A 19,473-nucleotide genomic window follows, 5' to 3' on the forward strand; every position below is an offset into this window, starting at 1 on the left:
TTTCTGTAAATACTACTGGGGCTGATTAGGGGCCATGTTGTGGACAGTGTGGATTAGTCAAAAAACAATCATGAGTTATTTTTTCAGCTGGTAGTCAGAAATGTTATTTGGTGTACATTATTAAATTGGTCCATGTTTATTTTAATCCCACTAAAGCTCGGGCAGAAAAAGCTTACAGAATAATTGGGATCTGTATTCCCCTCTATTGAACCCGCTACAATGTTTTAAGACTTGCTTGACAGCCAGTGGATAGAGCTGGAGCGCCTCGTTGTCTGCTGTGAGTGCATGCATGTCAGAGAGATTTTTTTTTTTTAATCTGTCCTAACATAGTGGTTCTATTATATTCTATATAATTAGGACACATTATCTTTCAGAAATTATGGGATGGTGGTGTCTCCCATGGTGACATAGTTGGAAGAATGCTACCTGCGAGACTTAAAAAAAAAAAAAAAAAAAAAAAATCCTGTGTTCACTGTGAAGATAAACACTAAAAATACACCTGCCTTAATCTGCTTACAGGACCTGCGCTGCCCGATGGACCACACACACACACACACACACATGCAGATTGATCCTTAAGAGCCACCTAATTCCTGGCATCATCTCCATCCAGGGTCCGCTCTGATGGTGTCTCGGCTGGAGGGTCTGTGCAGCCTGGACTGTGTGGACAAGATGAGCATGTCGAGCCGCCTCAGCCTCAACAGCCTGGGCCGCATCTGCGGGACCGGCTCCAGCAGCGACGTGGTGGTCCTGGACCGGGTCAAGAGGAAGAACTCGGTCAGGCGCATGTCCATCATCGAGGACGGCCAGATCGCAGAGGTTCTCTACCTGATCCCCAAGCAGTGCATGATGGAGCAGCTGCCGTTCCTCAATCCCAACGACTACGTCCTGTGTGAGAAGTTGGCGGCCATACCTGCTGATGTGTCAGGTACACATACACGCGCTCTCTCACGAGATCTCTTGCCTCATATAGCCATTTTCAGCCGTAAGAAATGAATATTTTGTTTATAATTACTTTGATAACTTCATTATTTTTTCATGCTGGGTTGGTCATGTGATGTTCGCAAACTGAGCCATAATTGGTCATTATCTGAGGTCTGAGCACCTGTGATGTCATTTTCAGTTGACAGCAAGTGGCAAAATGTGTTTTTAAAAGTACTAATTGTAAATGAAAAATAATTATTTGTAATTAAAATGGAAGTCAACCTTGCTGCATGACATTCTGATCAAGACATTTTTGGAATATGAGTTCCGAAGCAAAATCCAGCCATTTTCATTCATCTCAGGTTGTGGCCATTTTGCCACTTGCTGTCGACTGAAGATGACATCACAGTTGCTCAGGACTCAAGCAACGACCAATCACAGCTCACCTGTTTTCTGAAGCTCGCGCTGAGATTGGTTGTTACCTGAGACCTGAGCAATTTTAATGTCATTTTCACTCGACAGCAAGTGTCAAAATCGCCGCCTTCTGATATTGATAAAACTGCCGGATTTTGCTTCATTACTCATATTCCACTCACGCAATATTAACCAGAATACCATATTTAGACTAGTGGGGCTGCGTAGAATATATTATTGTCAAAGAAAAAAATTGGGTTGACTTCCCATTTAAGTTATTAACTCATTCAAACCCAAAAACGTATTTATACATTTTTTAAATAGTTTGTCCTTCACTCACAAAAGTTTTTTATTTTTATTATTTTTTATTTTTTTTATTTTTATATGCTACAGCATAGGGGTGTGAATTGCCTAGTACCTGACGATTCGATTCGTATCACGATTCACAGGTCACGATTCGATTCGATACCGATTAATCCCGATACGAATTCATAGGTCGATTGTTGCGATTTTTTTTCATTCAAATTTAGAAAATACTAATCAGTAAGCTTGTAGAGTGTAAGATTTATATGAAAATGTATTATTTATTTATCTGAAATTTCAGTCTTATAGAGGTTGTAATCTGTTTCATGTTTGAACAGCATTAAAATAAAATATTAAGGCTTAATGTTCCGTTCATATAACATTCTTCCATGCTCAAGGTGTGAATCCTAAAAAAAAAAAAAAAAAAAAAAAAAAAATCGATTCTGCCGATTATTGAATCGATTCGAGAATCGCGCGATGTAGTATCGCGATATATCGCCGAATCGATTTTTTTTAACACCCCTACTACAGCATACAGAATGCTTTGATACAGCTTCAGACATGAACGGTTGCTTAAAGTAATGGTAATTATTACAAGAACGGCCAGCGGGTGGCGGAAGAGTATAAGAGATGTTGCAACAAGCTCTTTTGCCATTGCTTTCACCAGGTATATGAATAATGATGAAACTTAGCTACTATATTCTAATACTAATGGCTGTATTAGAAAATGGAAACAGATACAAATATACTTTTTTTTCCTGGTGAAAGAAGAGACTCTAATCTTTCTTTTGGTAGGTTCCGTGGTTTTATAGCAATAGAACAGAATATTCTGTGGACCTTGCAAAATCAGTCAGAATCCAGTAAAACAGCCAGGAGCGAAGGGGGTTGCTTCAGTGAAAATGGCTGGAAGGGAATTATTTAATAAGTCATGTATACCTTTAACATGAATTACAATTTTAGAATACTTTGTCCAATAATATTTCTTAAATTTTGTAACAGAGAAAGTAATCAGCAAAAATCTGCCTTTTTTTTTTTCTTTTTAAGTGAAGGCAGGCTAAAGCAAAACGCATCCTTCCCAGTGAGTGTATGATGTCACGGTTCAGAAGCACATTTACACCCTTAGCACTGTTTTAGAACACACACACATTCCCGCACACGCACACATTGTCGCACACGCATGCTCCTGGCCTCGGCCCGCTCGGCCCGCCCCCCTCCCCTTTTTACTTGTATCATCATGAAGCAATAGTCCGGCTTGTTCCCCTTCCCGCTCTGAAGCGCTGCAGTCAGAGTTCTCCTCGCCAAAAGCCGCGCAGTCACCGCCATGAAAGAGAAAGGTAGTGTGCGTATGAATGCATCCTGAAGACTTTTTTTTTTTTTTTTTTCATTTTTTTTTTTTTTTCATTTTGGAAGTTATGCCATGTAGCTTAAATGTTTTGCATAATAGAAGAATCGATACAGTATTATTCTTAGCACTTTGCTTTCATTTTAAATTATTTGAAAATCTATTAGCAGTTATGTATTTAAGTTTCAACAAACCCAAACTTGCAACGTTTACGGAAAAGGGGGAAAAAAGCCATTTGTCATTTTCTGCTCCGATTTGTATCGACCGCAACCTCGGTGCGTTTTTTCCAGAAATATTTTTAACTGACAGAAGGAGAAAATATTCAGGAAATGAAAATGGAGGGATTCAAACTGCTGTTGCCAAGAGTGGAAAAGAGAAAAGTCAGCTGGTGCAGTTAAACATAGAGCAACATGTGAATTTTGAATGACCCTTAAGGAAAAAAAAAAAAAGACTCCTTTCACACACCTATTATTATGTTTAAACAAAAGTGTTCTTACTTTTCACTTGTGGCGGTAAGTGGGAAAAAAACAGTTCTCTTCTTTGAGACATTCCACAAGAATCTCATGAGCTGACTCCCATCTTGCCTCCCAGTTGCAAGATCATCGTTTTGGTCAAATGTGACTCATAGCCAAACACCCTCCCGGCTTCTCCGTAAAAGAATGCAACATTGTTAAACAAGTCCACACTTCCTGTCTGCTGCGTAAAAATGAATTGTGATACTTTAAATAGATTCTCCATCGCTCGGCCGATTAAGTGGGCGTCTCGGGTTTCTCGCCATTTGCCGTCTTTCTAAATCCGCCGTTTACTAATACCTGACAGCAGATCAGCTTATCCATGTATTCGTTACATCTCGGCTGGGTTACTGTTAATGTACTTTGTTAGACATTACAGTGGTCTACAAACCTGAATTTCAGACAAGATGGGCGAGATCCTTAAGATTTTTAGGTGAGGAGGCTTGTCCTTTGTCGCATATATGGTCAATGACTCACTAATTTTAGCTATTTGTATTTGTGGAAGGGCGCAGTCTCTATTTCATAGGAATAGCAGGTGTTCCCTGTATTCCAAACAAAATGAAAATTGGGTATTTAAACGTAGGCAGTGATATGATTACGGTAACTGAATAAAATTATATGGAGTTTATTTACAAACAAACAAGACCATAAACAACACAAACAAAACTTGTAAAAAAAAAAAAAAATAAAATAAAAAAATATCTTAGAACTGTCTAGCATTTAGTCTCAACAAAATAGCAACCGCTATAGCTAGCATTAGCGCGTGAACATGCCAGTGTTAGCCACAACCGTAGCATCGTAGCATGACTTATTCACAATAGAGTGATATTATAACACTTTTTTTATTGGTTAGAAATGTTCAAAAAGAGGAAAGGAAAATGTGTTTGTTAGTCTCATGCCCATTTGTCGGCTAACAAGGGATGCACGTTTATGGTGAATTCTTAGAAAAGTCAACCCAACTAGTAATAATCATAAAGACGACAACGACCAGCCCCTCTCTCAGGATAGCTTAATCATTTAACGTCAACCTTTGGAAAGCATGTTCTTGTCATCTTGTTTGTTGCTGTGAACATGTCTGTTACCATGGCAACAAATCTCTCCTGTTACAGTGCAGATCTGGAGCCACATACCGATGTCTCAATTTTATTAGCTTTCACGACGGTCAGGCGTGCAGTCACTTTAGTTTTTTTTGTCGGGCTGAGATTCAAGAAAAAAAGAGTAAACTATTCTGACGACAAAGTAAAGCTTAAAAAAAAAAGACATCCACACGCACAGGGTGGGAGAGGCTGTCAATGTGTCACATTCTTTCCTCTACCAATCAGAGGCGGGACCTTTCCCCTGGCCTGTGATTAGATTGTCCAGGCATCCTCTCTTTTTGGCTGCCAGTGAGTGTGACAGGCATGATAGAAGAAGAAGAATGGGGCCCCAAGCACATGCTGCAATGTGACATAACTCGGGTCCAAGCTGCTCTTGACCTGCCGCGAGCCGCCAAGTCTCTGAGGGGAAAACTCATTACATTCAGGAGCATTTATTGGCTTCCACAGTATTTGAAAAACTGACCATTTATTCTGTGATTGTTTTGTTATGTAAAAAAAGAAAACAGCAATTTGAACCATCATAAAAACAATACACTATTTGTTATCGGACGTTTTGCTGCGTTTGGCATACTCTCAGGCACCTGAAAAATATAAATAATAATAATAATAATTCAATAAGTCATTTCTTAAATACTAATGTAATTTTGGTATTCTTCTAATTACAGTATCAGGAAATGAACATCAACACTAATGTTAGCGTGTTTGTAGGGTACCCTACATGCTATTGCTAGCTGTGGTAGCTGCCATGCTAACTAGTCTAGAACAAGCTTAACTGTACAATAATAATAAAAGAAGAATGACTTTGATTTTAATATATTTTTCTGATAACACAAGTAACAGGTTTGCGTTTGTTTGAGTGACACACTCCATTACTCCATTAATGTTTGTTTAATTAAGAAGACATGCTAGCTGTGGTAGCTGCTATGCTCACTGGCCAAGAACAAGCTAAACTATACAAAAAAAAAAAAAGAAATGTCTTTTTATAGTAATACTGGTAACAGGGCTACGTTGGTTTGAGTGATACACTCCATTACAGCTAAAAACATAAAAATAATGAAAAATTAATTAGCATTTAGCTTAATGTTGTCATTTCTACTGAAACACTTTAAAATATGTCTGCGATAAAACCGTTTTAATAATAAAAGGACAACAAATCAACAAAATGTTACCAAAAAAAAAGCTGATTTGAAAAGCATTTTATATTTCCATAAAGTCTCATAGCTGAAGGTAGATGTGTTCCATACTAGAAGAAACACTGAACGCCAACTGTATCTATGTCTGTTTACCGACAAGTGATCCCAAGTCACATTTTCCATGACATGTTGATGAGATGACAAACAAGTGATTGAAGGCTCACCTTCTGCTCTCCCCCGCAGTGCTTCACACTCACCCTCCTGCGGCCAAGCGGGTCATCAGATGTGCAAAATGTGGGGAGGTCTGCAAAGGGGAGGTGCTGCGAGTCCAGTCCAATCACTTCCACATCAAATGCTTCACCTGCAAAGGTCGGTATACCATTCCAATGACGCCAACAAAGCAATGTGAGCAGGTGGAAATACTGTCATGTTGCCAGTTGCTGAGCATATGGGCCAAGAGTTGAAGTCTGTTGAACATGAATGGAACTAACAATCATTTTTGACCATTTATGTCGAACTTAAATTGGGTGATGATGTCATCATGCCAATAACTTGGATCATATTCCACTTTTTTTGAGAGCCACTATATCATCCCAACTTATGTTGACGTTATTTTATGGCCACATGACTCCAAATGGCAGCTTTAATTTGAGCAAGCGATGCTGCCCCTCATGCATTATTCAAACTCAATTTATTGCATAAATATTCCCTCTTCAATGGGCTCTTGTGGTTGCCGGACAACCACACACAGGAGTTTCGGCTTCATGGGATTCATGTTTACCCAGCATGCCATTGTCTTCACCTAATTGACCCTGACAGGCTTCTCGTGTTGGTGCCCTTGTTGTGTTCTTGTGCTGTGTTTACCTCGCCAGGGGAGGGGGAAAAAAACAGAGCAGGGTAGCTTGCAGAATTTTAATCAACAGTGGGGATTATTGAGAAGCATTTGGTTTGGTGAATGAGAATTGACTTGAATTGTTTTTGTTGTAAGTGACTTTATTGGTGTTTGTATGATAACTTTGAAACATGAGGTAAACATCCTTGTAACCGAGGTGATGCATTGAAACTTTTCTCATTTCATCCAACATCCAGCAAATCGGGTTGGTCACGTGACACTGACACTGGAAGGATAAAAAATTCAGGGTTACAAATTAGATGGCAAACTCAGATGACACAGATATACTTCTATTAAATTTGTCAAAACAATTTTAAAAAAATGGAGAACTGGGAAATAACAGATAAGTACGATACAAAGTATATCAGTAATCCATAAAACTTGACAAGCTATCAATTGTAAAGACAGTTTATTGAATTCTGGTGCAGATGCATGTTTTCATTCCACCAAACAATGCTCATGTACGGACTGACTCCCCAGACAGAAATAGACAGCCCTTGGCATTTGAACACATTCTGTGGAGGTGCAACTATTATAGGCTCAGATGGACTCAAATATTTTGAGTATTTATTTTTCAGTTGTCTTATAGTGTTCGAAAACTTTCTGTGTAATATTTTTTTTTTAAAAAGACACTTATCACTAGCTAATCAATCAATCAGCTAATCACTAGCTAGTCAATCTACAGCAAACCTTTAGAAAACATTAGCATAAAAGTTGAGACAAGCTAGCCAGTGTTTAAAACAACACCAGACAAATATAACAGATAAATATAAATACATTTTTAGTTTTGAGCTCAAGTACGTTTTAGAAGATGCACTAAAAAAAAAAACATTAAGTAGTTGAATCAGTTCTTTTACTTTTACTAGAATCCTGTTCTTCTACTCAAGTACTTTTACGGCCTCTAGGCTACACATGTTGGCAAGTACCTTTGTTGTGGAATTTAACGTGACGAATTGACTGTTTTTTATTCTCGGTGTGTTCGTGTAGTTTGTGGCTGCGACTTGGCCCAGTCCGGCTTCTTCATAAAGAACGGAGACTGCCTGTGTCCGCTGGACTACCAGAGGCTTCATGGCACCGTCTGCAACAGCTGCGGGGGATTTGTGGAGGGAGACGTGGTCGCCGTCTTGGGCAAGACTTATCACCCGACCTGCTTTGTGTGCACCATCTGCAAGTAATATTCAAAAACAAACCACAGAGACAGTCATGTAAACACTGAATAGCCCCGAGTTTGATTGTACCACAAACTAGGATCCAAAAACACTAACATACTTTACAAAATTTTTTGTAAGATTTTTTAAAATAAATCAGATATTATTTTCTGTTATTCCTCAGACAACCTTTTCCTGCTGGTGATTGCGTCACCTTCAGTGGAAAAGAGTGCATCTGTCAGCGGTGTGTTAACCCGTTGACTCCACCACCAACTGGCATCAGATACTCCAACAGTAGGTACATCTTTGTATGATTTCAAGGGAACATTGTAGAATTTATTTTAAAGGCTTAAGCATGCACGTTGTGTTACACTGTTTTGTAAACAGAGCTGATATTTAAATACAGGTACAGTACATAGATAGATGTACACTTTCTTTCTGGAGACGCACAACATGACTTTGAACGCACAGCTGTCCTCTTGGGAGTGCGTCAAAACAGTGACTCAGCGCAGGATGACCTGAGCTTGACTTTACCGCATTTGGAACTGTACATAGCCAAGTCTCAGGATTAAGAGGACAATTGTGCTCAACATAATGAGATGAGCCAAAATGCTTCTAGAATTCGTTATTAAACTTTGTCCAAAAGAGTAAACTTTTTAAATTTTCAAGAACATATGCTGAGGATATCTACTAGCTAGCTCACCTAGCTCGCTACATAGCTAGCTAAGTAGCTAGCTACCTACATAAAATGTTAATGACATAAGAATTAACAGTTCTAACAATACTTGATGGTAAACTATTGAAAAACCCCACAAAATATATTGTTTTGTGTGTTCTTGTAAAAGAAAAATCACTAAACAAAAAATAAACTCTATGGAAACCAATTTACAAAGGTCATAATTGTGTCCATTTGTCACAATAATATTAACAAATGGCTGACAATGTTGTGTTTGTCTTTGTTCTGTTAGATTGCAACGGCTGTGGCCGCGACATCAAGAACGGTCAGGCTTTGTTAGCTTTGGGTAGCCAGTGGCACCTCGGCTGCTTCAAGTGCAACGTTTGCAAAAAAATGCTGAGTGGAGAATATATCAGCAAGTAAATACTATCTTGATTATCTCTTTCTTGACTGATCATTGTAAGTAAGTAATTACAGTACACTAGAAATGTATATTGAGGAAATCTACATATTTCACACTAGAAAAGTCTTATGATATACAGGACTGAGTACTTGTATATGTACAGTGTTTAATCTGGTTATTTGAGCATTTCATTCCGCATGGTCTTACAGAGACGGCGTTCCGTATTGTGAAAGGGACTACCAGCTTCAATTTGGGGTTCAGTGTGACGCATGTCAGAAGTTCATAACAGGGAAAGTCCTTGAGGTGAGGCATGGCACATGTAGAGGAGCCTGCACACAAAAACTGGCACTGATTTGAGATCATTTTCATCATTGTGATTTCCGAACTAGTGCAATATGAGAATTAGTGTAGTTTTACGAGTGATCCTTTCTGATTCCCAATAGGCGGGGGACAAACACTATCACCCAGAATGTGCACGATGCAGCCGATGTGACAAAATGTTCACAGAGGGCGAAGAAATGTATTTGCAAGGTTAGGCACACGTAAACACATTAGTGGAAATGCTAAGTGTTGTGACTACGCTTTTCTCAATTCATTAGGATCAACAGTGTGGCACCCGAACTGCAGAGAGCGCAACAGAAACCATGATAGCAACAGGGTAAGAATTTCACATTCACGCTAAGCTTATCTTGAAATAATTAATGAAATGTAAGTTCTAGAGAATTGGATCTACTTCTACTCAGGTCCGACGTCTCAAAACACCTTGTCTCGATTTCTTTTACCCACCGAATGAACTGAAGGTTAATCACGTGAGCGGCCTTTGCAGTTTGATTTATTTTTTATTTTTTTGTCTCGCTGTGTGATGTCGTAGTTTGAGATTAAGCAGACCCGGCTTGTTTCACATGCCGCCTTAACTCTTTGCTCACTACACTCACTTCATTAGGCCTTATGTCATACAGTGTATCTGGAAAATATTCACAGCAGTTGACTTTTTCCACGTTTTGTATGTATTTTATATATATATATATATATATATATATATATATATATATATTTATATATATATATATATATATATATATTTATATATTTATTAGTCCTTAGTCCAAACTGGATTAAATTCTAAGCACCCCATAAAGACAATCTTCAAAATAAGTTTAAAAAAAAAAATGTTTTATTTATTTATTTTTATTATTATTAACAATTCTTACAAGAATATATTATTATTATTATTATTATTAAATTTTATATAATGAAAATTATTATTTATAAATTTTGTATAATAATTATAATAATAATAATAATAGTAATAATAATAATACATTTATATAATGACAATTATTACAATTATTAAATTTTATATAATAATAATGATAATAATAATAATATATTTTTGCTAAATGTGATAATAAAAAAATATATACATTTTGAAAATTGCAATTATGGGGTGTTTTTTTAATCCAGTTTGGACTAAGACCATAACTAACAAAATGTGGAAAAAGTGAAGCACTGCGAATACTTTTACACCAAGGAGGAAAACTGCAAAAGCCACCTGTGGTAAATCCTTAACCAAGGTTCCACCTAACTCGGCAACATTTTGGATTTCATTGCACGAGTGTTTTCTTATATCATTGCACACCCATCCATTGTAACCGATATGAATGTGTATAATACTGCATTATAGTTTCCACTGAGTGTTTTTAATACACATGAGTCAGGCTGCTTCACATATATGGATCTCATCATGTGTGTGATAAGAAGATGGAAAGCTCATTCTGAATCAAACCGACGCGTCGTTCTCTCCCTCAGTCGACTCTAACTTCGTCTGAAAGCTCCTCCTCCAGACCCGGCTCATGTACACCCGGAAGTCCCGGTCGCTCCATCTGTGTAAGTCGCATGGCGTTTATATTTATTTCCAATATTGTTTGTAGAGGTGAGAGTTTGTCATATTCAATATGTGGAGGTAGGTCTTATGTCTTAACCTTCAAGTTTCAAATAAGTTCCACGTTTCTGTGGCAAAAGAGAGAGATCAGTTGATGTTGTGGCCTAGGTGTTGTTGTTTTGTGTTTATTAAGCGAACTTGAAGCCCACCAAAACACCCACTTGGTGTTGTGGGATTAAAGCATCGCTCCCCGAAGTGCAAATGTTGAACTTTGACCTGTCTCAACCCATAATATCTGCTCCCATTTGAACTCTCCCATGTCCTTCTCCTATTCCCCCGCCCATCCCAACCGCATTCCCACTTTCACCGTCCCCCCACCCAGGCTAAAGTAGATGATGAGATCATTGATTACCGAGACTTAGCAGCGATTCCCAGAGTCAAGGCTATTTATGACATAGAGCATCCTGATATGATGTCCTATCAGAGTGACAACATCACCTCAGCTGCTTTGGACAGCAGAGGCAACATGCAGGACAAAAAAAGCTCAGCGGAGGTAACGTCATTCAATGGTCTCCAAAATGGTCTCATCTGTTTTCAGTTCATAAAATTATACACAAATATTCACTTAAAGTTGAGGTCATGTGACTAATTCTGTACGTTTTCTTTTTTTAGTCTCTGGCAAATGTATCAGAGACCACAGAGGTACATTTTGTGCTCGCGTCAATCAATGTGACATCATCATGACCTCATCAATTTGCGTTCTATTGTTTTGTCAAGGAAAGTTACGAGTTGAGGAAATGCATTCCCAAATCGGCGAGCCACGGATCTTTCGGCGTGCAGTCGTACAGTCGTCACAGCTACACGCCGACTCGATCGCCGCAGCACTTCCACCGGCCCGGTAAAACTCCCAATATTCTTAAGCTCCCACCTTTTGTGTCTGCAGCGACCCCTCTGCTCACCTGTTGTCTATACCTGGCCGACTTTTCCACTTGTCTTTTTCATCCTCCACTCCTTCCCTTCTTCTGCAATAACAAAATAGGCTCTTTATTTTCTGCCAACGACACCTTGCCCACTCCCTCTTCCTGTCACCGCTTAGTTCCTGACACCGCAGGTAAGATCTATCAGCTTTTCCCCACCTCTTTCCAAACCAACTTTTTTTTTATGTCGGAGGAAAGGTTAGTTGAAATTATTGGAAAAATCATTTTTGCAATGAGAATATCTGTTGTCATCACTTTTTTTTATGTTACCTTCTTATTTAAAAAAAAAAAAAATCTTAAAATAATACACACAATCCCCATAATGACAACATTATAAGCTGTGAATACATACACACAGTGGATTTAAAAAGTCTACACACCCCTGTTCAAATGTCAGTTTTTGTTCTATCAAAAAGTGAGACCAAGAAAAATAATGTAAATATGTTTTTCACCAACCTGCGATTGGCTGGCAACTAGTTCAGGGCGTACCCCACCTACTGCCCGAAGAAAGCTGGGATAGGCTCCAGCATGCCTGCGTCCCTTGTGAGGTGGATGGATGAATGTTTTTCACCATTAATGCAACCTTGATTTAAAATTAAAAAAAAAAAAAATTGAGGGGATTATAAAATTACCCCCAAATAAATAATGTTCTAGGTGTTCAAGATGTTCTAGTAGGCTTCTCCTGACATTATGACAAAAAAAAAAAAAAACGAAACAGCTAACATTTGAGCAGGGGTGTGTCGACTTTTCGTGTCTACTACACGTGATTTCTCTTCTTTTTTTTTTTTAGATTATATTTATAATTATTAAAAATTTCTCCCCTATTTTTATTATTATTATTATTATTATTAGTATTTTTACATTGTAATGAGGTGTTTGAGTGGTATTTTTAGGAAAAATATTAATTTACTCAATTTTGAAGTGCAGCTGTAACAAATCCAAACATAAATGTGACATTATAATCTAATTTTCTGAGCTGAAGCGTGTCGGAAAACACTACGCCAATATTTATAGTTATTTTTTTGTACATGAATTTGTATTTATTTATTTAATAAACAGGCATTCTCATACAGACTACAGAAGAGAATTTCTGCACAGTATCTCCATGGAAACACAGCCATCTAGTGGTCAAAGTTAGCTGTCAATCTTTAACTTTCATTTTTGAGAATAGTGTGAATGGAGACTGCTCATTGATCTGGATTATTGAGCAAAACATGATTTTGGATCATGTCACACTCTACATGTTGTCAAACGACTATACTGACTTTTATGTGACATTGCTGTAGCCTATTTATGTTCCTTTTGCAGATCAAGGTTTCAACATGTACAGAAAACCTCCAATTTTCAAACAGCAAGGTACTGTACTTTTCAATCTTGTAATTGTCGGAACTCTTTTGACTTCTTTGGCTGCCGTCACAACTTCTAATGACTCATGAAGACCTTCCGACCCAGTTTTGTTGACACTCGCGCTGTCTTGTAAAGCTTTACAATGCGGTGCTACTTTTTACAGTGGCGACATGTACACATACAGTATGCTGGACTTTGGCTGCAGCTGAACGCAAGCGCAACAAGAAATCCTTTAAAAGCCTCTAAAATGAACATGCTATTCTGAATTAAGGGGTCATGTTGCTCAGCTGAATTAAAGGTCAAAGAGGCGGCAAATATTAACTGTTGAAGTGACTAAGTCAAAGAGTCAGACTGACATAATTTATCTGCTATTTTACATTGACAGATCCAAACTCCACCCAAACATCGTCTTTGCCTGGATACGGTTGCAATGGTCTCAATCCGGTAAGTCAATTCCAGAGCACTACTTCATATTCTTATTTGATTTACAGCACAGGGTCTCAAACTTTTTGGGTCCAGGGACAGAAATTCTTTCAAGCCAAAAAAAAAAGTGTACACAATCTAAATGCTATAGGAATTAAAAAGTTATTTATTTTTTAGGTGGTCGGAGGAGAAAATATTCTGATAACAAATTCCTATTGGCAAAAAAAAAAGTTCTAATGTTATGGGAATAGGGTTTTATTTATTTATATATATATATATATATATATATATATATATATATATATATATATATATATATATTTTAAATAATCTATACAGGAACAAATATTTATTTTATTGAGATAATAAGTCATAATCTTACAAGCTCAAACTTTTTCTAAGGTAAAGTCATCATACTAAGTTATCAAAATCACAACTGCGATTGGCTGGCAACCAGTTCAGGGTGTACCCCGCCTTCTGCCTGAAGCCAGCTGGGATAGGCTCCAGCACCCTCCTGCAACCCTTGTGAGGAGCAAGCAGTTAAGAAAATGGATAGATAGATGGATTAAAATCACAAGTTTCAATAAAGTCATTTTAACTAGAGAATTTAGTTTATAGTTAATAGTTTAACATTTTATCTACTTTTATGTTAACAAGAGTACGAAAACTTAAAACAAATATTTTATTATACATTTTATTGCACATTTAGAAAAGATAAAAATTTGCAATTAACTCTTTGACTGCCAACAAAAATTAAACTTTGCTCTTTGAATGTTGCTTACGCTTTTTATTCTAGAAAAGTCTATAGGACTATATTTTTTAAAAATATAGCTTTATTTATTCCTTTAATATATCTTTTAATTTGTTCTAAAATATATATATTAAAAAAATAATAAGTCAGAGTTAAGTGCTTTGTCATATATCCGAGCTGTTAATTGGCCCGAACCTAAAATAGTAAGGAGTAAATTTATAATGTATTTTTATTGCAACAAAATAATTGATTCAAAACTACTGATATTTGGCGGAAACCCAAACTACAGCTCACCCTGTTTGAGAAATTTACATACGGTAATTACTTTTTTTTTTTGCTTCTACTCAGCCACAATCCGCTGAATTCCTCCAGAGCAGCGGTGACACATTAAGAGGTATGTTTTGTTGTGTTAGAAAACAAAAAATCTTTATCACCGTTTTTGTTAATTGATCCTAAAACAAGTTTTTTCCTCTTTCAGACTTCAAGGTATGTGAGAGGACTTTGCATCCATGACACTTCTTTTTCTCCTTCGTGGTGAAACCAACTAAAAAATTAACCAAAGTATATTTGCGGCTATTTAGCTCCCGATGACACAATTGCATCTCTATTAACCGCACATGTCTACGTTGCTTAACTTGCTTGTAGTAAATCTTCCAAGCGATTAACCGTGTTGACAATCTGTTATCGCTGCAAGTGTTTGCTTGTGTCTGTAGCTCCTCCATGACAGCCCGCATCCATTTGCACGAATGGACAGAGGAGTGTCAATGCCTAATTTGCTGGAGCCAAAAGCAAGTATTGCATTCATGTTTAGCTCTTCTCTCTAAATTGTGTGCTTGAAGACTCTTTGTGCTGTTTGCAAATACTAACCATGCTTGGATTGACTTTTTACTTTCACTCCATTTGAAAATAAATATATGCACTTTAACAATGTCTTTCCTGTGTCAAGGTCTACCCATATGAAATGCTTACGGTTGTCAACAGGGGACGGGTGAAGCTTCCCAGAGATGTTGACAGAACGAGATTAGAGGTAATTATTGTCAATATTATACAAAATGCAATTTAACAGCACACAATTGTGCCACGTAGCTCATTTGAAGCAGTTTTTATTTACGTAAATAAGATTTCAAGAAACAGGTAAATGGGAAAGTACAGATAGGGGCTAGATGTGATTTATGAATACTATAACTTAAATGTTAAATACGTAGTGATGTTTTTGCATTCTTTCATTTCAGCGTCACCTGTCCCCTGATTCCTTCTTTGAGATATTTGGCATGGTGATAAAAGAATTTGACAGACTTCCACTTTGGAAACGAAACGACATGAAGAAAAAGGCCAATCTTTTCTAAAATTATTATTATTATTATTCATTGCTTTTTATTTATTGTCAGACTGCTATGATTTCAACATACAGATGGGGGCACTAGAGCAGCAAAAAGCAAACTACAGGATTTGATTTGATTTTTTATTTTTTTTTCGTCTGTGCCCATATTGAAGGATTCCGAGGACTAAATTATCTGAGCGAAAAGCTGAATCATAGGAATGTTTGCGCGTGGAATGTTATGTTAAAGCAATCTGGAGGATCTCAAAGCGGGGCTTCCAATGTTAAGCTTACCGTTATACCACTATGATGTGCTCACTAATGCCTCCCTTTGTACTTGCCTTCACAAAATGATAGAAACAAAGACTTATTATAGGATATTTAGATAGTGATGTTTTTTTTTTCTAAAATTGCTGCAATGATTGAAAACAATTATTTGGACTATACTTGGAGCATGCGTGAGAAACCAAGTGTATTAGCTGCCATAACAAGTGACTCTTGTACTGTTATTGCGTGATGATTTGTGATGTAATACTATATTAGTATCATGTTTTAAATCTGTCTCTAAATCTTCATGAAAATTGGCTTTAAAGATAAAAACAGAGAGTTCTTTTTCCACGTAGCTGCTCAAGCACCATAAGAATAAAACAAGCAGAAGTGGATACTCGTTGTGCATGTTTTTTTTTTCCTTCCCCCCCTTTTTGCTCACTTTGTGGAGATTTTTGGCCCACGTCCCCAAAGAGTTGCACATGAGCGGCTAAAATGAAAAGTATGTCATTTTGGACTTTCATGTGGACCTCAAAGAGCCCGTTTATGATGACAGATGATGACTTGATCAGCTTATCTGTACTGCAGAGAGAGAGAGATACCTTTTGTGGCTATTATCCTGTCTGCAGATTATTGGAGCAAATTTCAATTACAGTCGGTCTAAGAAGAAAGTAGCAGAGAATTCTAATGGGCACGGTTATTTTTATATAAACTGCTTCAAAAAGGCCATCTGTGTTCTCATGCTCACTGAAAATTCCACTTTTATACTTTGTCTATTAATAGCTATCCTCTTTTCTTTTTTAAACACCTTCTCTATATTACAGCAATACTTATTTATAGTTTATTTACATCCTTCATTCACTGAAACCAACTTTGAGTCCATCAGTTCATTTCCTCTTTTCTAACCTCTTTCCTAACCTTCCTTCCCTTCAGTGCTGTTCTGCCTTCTTTTCCTTGACCACCTCCGCCTCCCCCCTTCTTTCCTTCCTTCAAAATGTTTGCACCTTAAATTCTGTCCCTAGTTTGGTCGTCTCATCCCCAAGCATGAAATCATATGTTTTGACCGTGTCTCAACAAAAGCTGCCAAAATTTTAGCAAATGTTTTGACACGCTGTCACCTTTCCTGTGTCTCCTTGTCCTGTTTTTGTGGACTTTCAAAGATTTAATACAGCAGGCAACGAAACAAATTGTCAACTAAGGAAATAACCTTGCCTGAGTAAGCTAAACAAACGCAAAAGAGGAGAATGAAAAATATTGTCTCAGGTTGATGTGGAAATTACCTTTTTTTTTTTGTAATCACAAACGCTTTAAAGCAATGGTCCCAGTGCCTGTTTTGTACTGACCAGTCCTGTAATATTTTGGCAAACTGGCATATAGAAACAAATAAATGCAAATGCTCCCATTATTGTCTCTCAAGTGCAGCTTTCTTTTTCTTGGAAGTGGTAGGCTTGACTTCTTTCTCACCATTTAGTCTTAACCACTTTCTAAAGAAGCTCTCCTTTTTTTTTCTTTTTTTTTTTTTTTAAGCAAAGTTTTGCTAGCTTGTGGGCTTACTTATTCCTACAGTAGAACATGACAGAATGAATTTTAAAAAATAAAACTTTTTTTCAGATTCTGTCACGATCAACAACATATTGTTTAGTCTCCCTCTGTGGCCTAGTATCAGTGGCGGAAGTACAAGTGTTTTGTTTCTGTCGATTTTCATTCACAGTGGGTGTTTAAAAAAAAAAAAAAGTCTACACACCCCTATTTAAATTGTGGTACCTTGACCAAGGTACGAGTTTCATCGGAAATGAAACGGCCCCGAAGTATGATGTTGCCACCCCCATGCTTCACTGGTATGGTGTTCAAAAAGTTTTGAAAGTACAGTATTCATCTTGCTCTCATTTTCTTAGAAACACATAAACCTGGCAATTGAACATCAGTGGTTAAGACTTTTATATCCACTGTATGTGCATTACAGTCTGTACTTTTTTTTTTCCTTGCATTTGATCACTAATTGTACTTTGACCAGTCTTTATTATTATTATTTTTCTAAACACATGTATCTGTGAGTACTTTTGACACCAGCCCAGAACCAAATATCCCACGAACCAGTACTGGTCCGCGGCCCGGTCGTTGGGGACCAAACTTTAAAGCCCACCTAGCTTTGAGGAAGGTGGGACTTTAGAGACGTGCGATTGGTCAATTTACAGAAGGCTCTCACTTGCAGGCGCCTGATAGGCCAATCTTCAAGTCAGTCACCAACTCACTGAATTAGCCCCTCCCTTCTTTGCACCGACTCGTTGTCCGGCCAAAGGCAGCGTTTTTGACGAAAACATTCAACTCAGCGGCACTAATGGAGCCAGCAACCGCGTCATTGGCGTCTTTTTAAACGTGGAACATGCCCTACCCGGTAGCCAAACGCGTATGAACGCACTATCACTCGTTAGCTAGGAGCCCGGAGGAGAAGGAGGCGTTTCGGACTTCCTTCGGTATAACTTGGCGTCGTTCACCCCCCCCGCGATGGAGGCTGCTGACGGGACCCGCCAGGACCACCGCAGTGTGTCGGCCACCACACGTCGACGCCTCGCTGAGTGACGCAATTAAGGGCCGAACATTTCACACACCTGTCTCCGCTAGTCGACAACATCCTCAACTTCTTGGTCGGTATCAGAACAGGAGAGAGCGAGAAGTTAACGGGTGAACGTTAACCCCCTTGGAGCACGATGACCAGCATCGACGTGACCTAAAGAACACGTTCGTGTCACCCCTAACCCGGACTTGTTCTCGACAGTATTTATTTTTCTCCGTTTTATTCGAAAGAGGTAATACCGTCCTCCCTTGACCACCATGTCAGTCAAAGAGAACCCCTGCCGGAAATTCCAAGCCAACATTTTTAATAAGAGCAAATGTCAGAATTGTTTTAAGCCTCGAGAATCTCACCTGCTCAACGACGAAGACCTTAACCAGGTGAGTACTTAATCAATACCCTATTACTGAATTGTTTTTCCCCTATGGGCTATATATATATATATATATATATATATATATATATATATATATATATATATATATATATATATATATATTTGTAGCATACAGAGGTAAGTAGAAGTACAAAAACGTAAAAAAAAGATGTCAATGTACTTTAAATGTAAACATATTTACTGTCAATCTAAGGTGGGTACTGTAGCCAGAGTACTGTTATTTCGAAATCATATAGCTCAAAAGTTAAAAAGTTGACCTCCAAAAATTACTTAGAATTTTGCAGTGAATAAAAAATACTTAACTACTGAGTAACTGGTGAGTTTTTGTGAAAACTGAGGCTCAATCTGTAAATGCTGAACCGTGAATATGCGAGGGTCCGCTGTATTGAAATTATGCAGGTGGATTCGCTCACATTTATCAGCAATGCTAACATCTGTTTCCTTACTCAAAAACAACGTGGCTTCTGCCAACTTAATTCTTTATCTCTAGTGCATATATTGCAGATTGTTTCTTCCCAAAGAGGTTCCGGAATTTGACTTAACAGTATCTAGGTAATTCTTTTTACAATAAAAGGGCACAAGGTATAACTCTAACAACTTAATGCCTGCTTTTATACAATACAAAGAGACAATTTTCCATCCCATTAGGTGAAATTGGATCATTTCCAGCGACACACCTGGTGATCCCTCGCGGC

General features: G+C 37.8%; 2 protein-coding genes across 10 annotated transcripts in view; both read left to right on the plus strand.

Annotated features, from left to right (window-relative positions):
• The first annotated feature begins 96 nt into the window (after nucleotides 1–96).
• LOC144004856 (actin-binding LIM protein 1-like) lies at nucleotides 97–17,211 on the plus strand. 5 transcript variants are annotated; one of them, XM_077502495.1, is made up of 20 exons: nucleotides 97–928; nucleotides 5,969–6,094; nucleotides 7,605–7,788; nucleotides 7,950–8,059; nucleotides 8,734–8,860; nucleotides 9,054–9,147; nucleotides 9,288–9,375; nucleotides 9,444–9,502; nucleotides 10,654–10,731; nucleotides 11,109–11,279; nucleotides 11,399–11,428; nucleotides 11,504–11,624; nucleotides 11,823–11,837; nucleotides 13,012–13,059; nucleotides 13,436–13,494; nucleotides 14,573–14,618; nucleotides 14,703–14,710; nucleotides 14,938–15,012; nucleotides 15,171–15,251; nucleotides 15,457–17,211. In XM_077502495.1, exons 1-20 carry the CDS (start codon nucleotides 625–627, stop codon nucleotides 15,568–15,570), a joined length of 1,938 nt encoding a protein of 645 aa, XP_077358621.1. In that variant the 5' UTR covers nucleotides 97–624; the 3' UTR covers nucleotides 15,571–17,211. The 5 variants fall into 5 exon arrangements, 3 of the variants coding, with proteins under 3 accessions (XP_077358621.1, XP_077358618.1, XP_077358620.1); XR_013279446.1 differs by having other exon boundaries at nucleotides 11,766–11,837; nucleotides 14,703–15,251; nucleotides 15,457–15,533; XR_013279447.1 differs by lacking the exon at nucleotides 11,823–11,837 and having other exon boundaries at nucleotides 14,703–15,251; nucleotides 15,457–15,533.
• Nucleotides 17,212–18,076: 865 nt separating this feature from the next.
• The window catches only part of LOC144004603 (uncharacterized), a 39,469-nt gene continuing 38,072 nt past the window's right edge, over nucleotides 18,077–19,473 (plus strand). For all 5 annotated transcript variants that reach the window (XR_013279414.1, XM_077501922.1, XM_077501923.1 and 2 more), the window contains exon 1: nucleotides 18,077–18,761. Coding sequence is in view for 4 of the 5 variants with exons in the window: in XM_077501922.1 (XP_077358048.1) it covers nucleotides 18,642–18,761 (120 nt within the window). In the remaining variant the exon portion in view is untranslated. The remainder of the gene's footprint in view (nucleotides 18,762–19,473) is intronic.

This window comes from Festucalex cinctus, chromosome 17, assembly GCF_051991245.1.
Source record: "Festucalex cinctus isolate MCC-2025b chromosome 17, RoL_Fcin_1.0, whole genome shotgun sequence".
Taxonomy (NCBI): domain Eukaryota; kingdom Metazoa; phylum Chordata; class Actinopteri; order Syngnathiformes; family Syngnathidae; genus Festucalex; species Festucalex cinctus.

Coding starts and splice junctions, on each gene's coding strand:
- LOC144004856 (XM_077502495.1), top strand. CDS start 625: ATGGTGTCTCGGCTGGAGGGTCTGTGCAGCCTGGACTGTGTGGACAAG. Junction 6,095..7,604: donor CAAATGCTTCACCTGCAAAG/GTCGGTATACCA, acceptor GTGTTCGTGTAG/TTTGTGGCTGCGACTTGGCC. Junction 8,060..8,733: donor TGGCATCAGATACTCCAACA/GTAGGTACATCT, acceptor TTGTTCTGTTAG/ATTGCAACGGCTGTGGCCGC.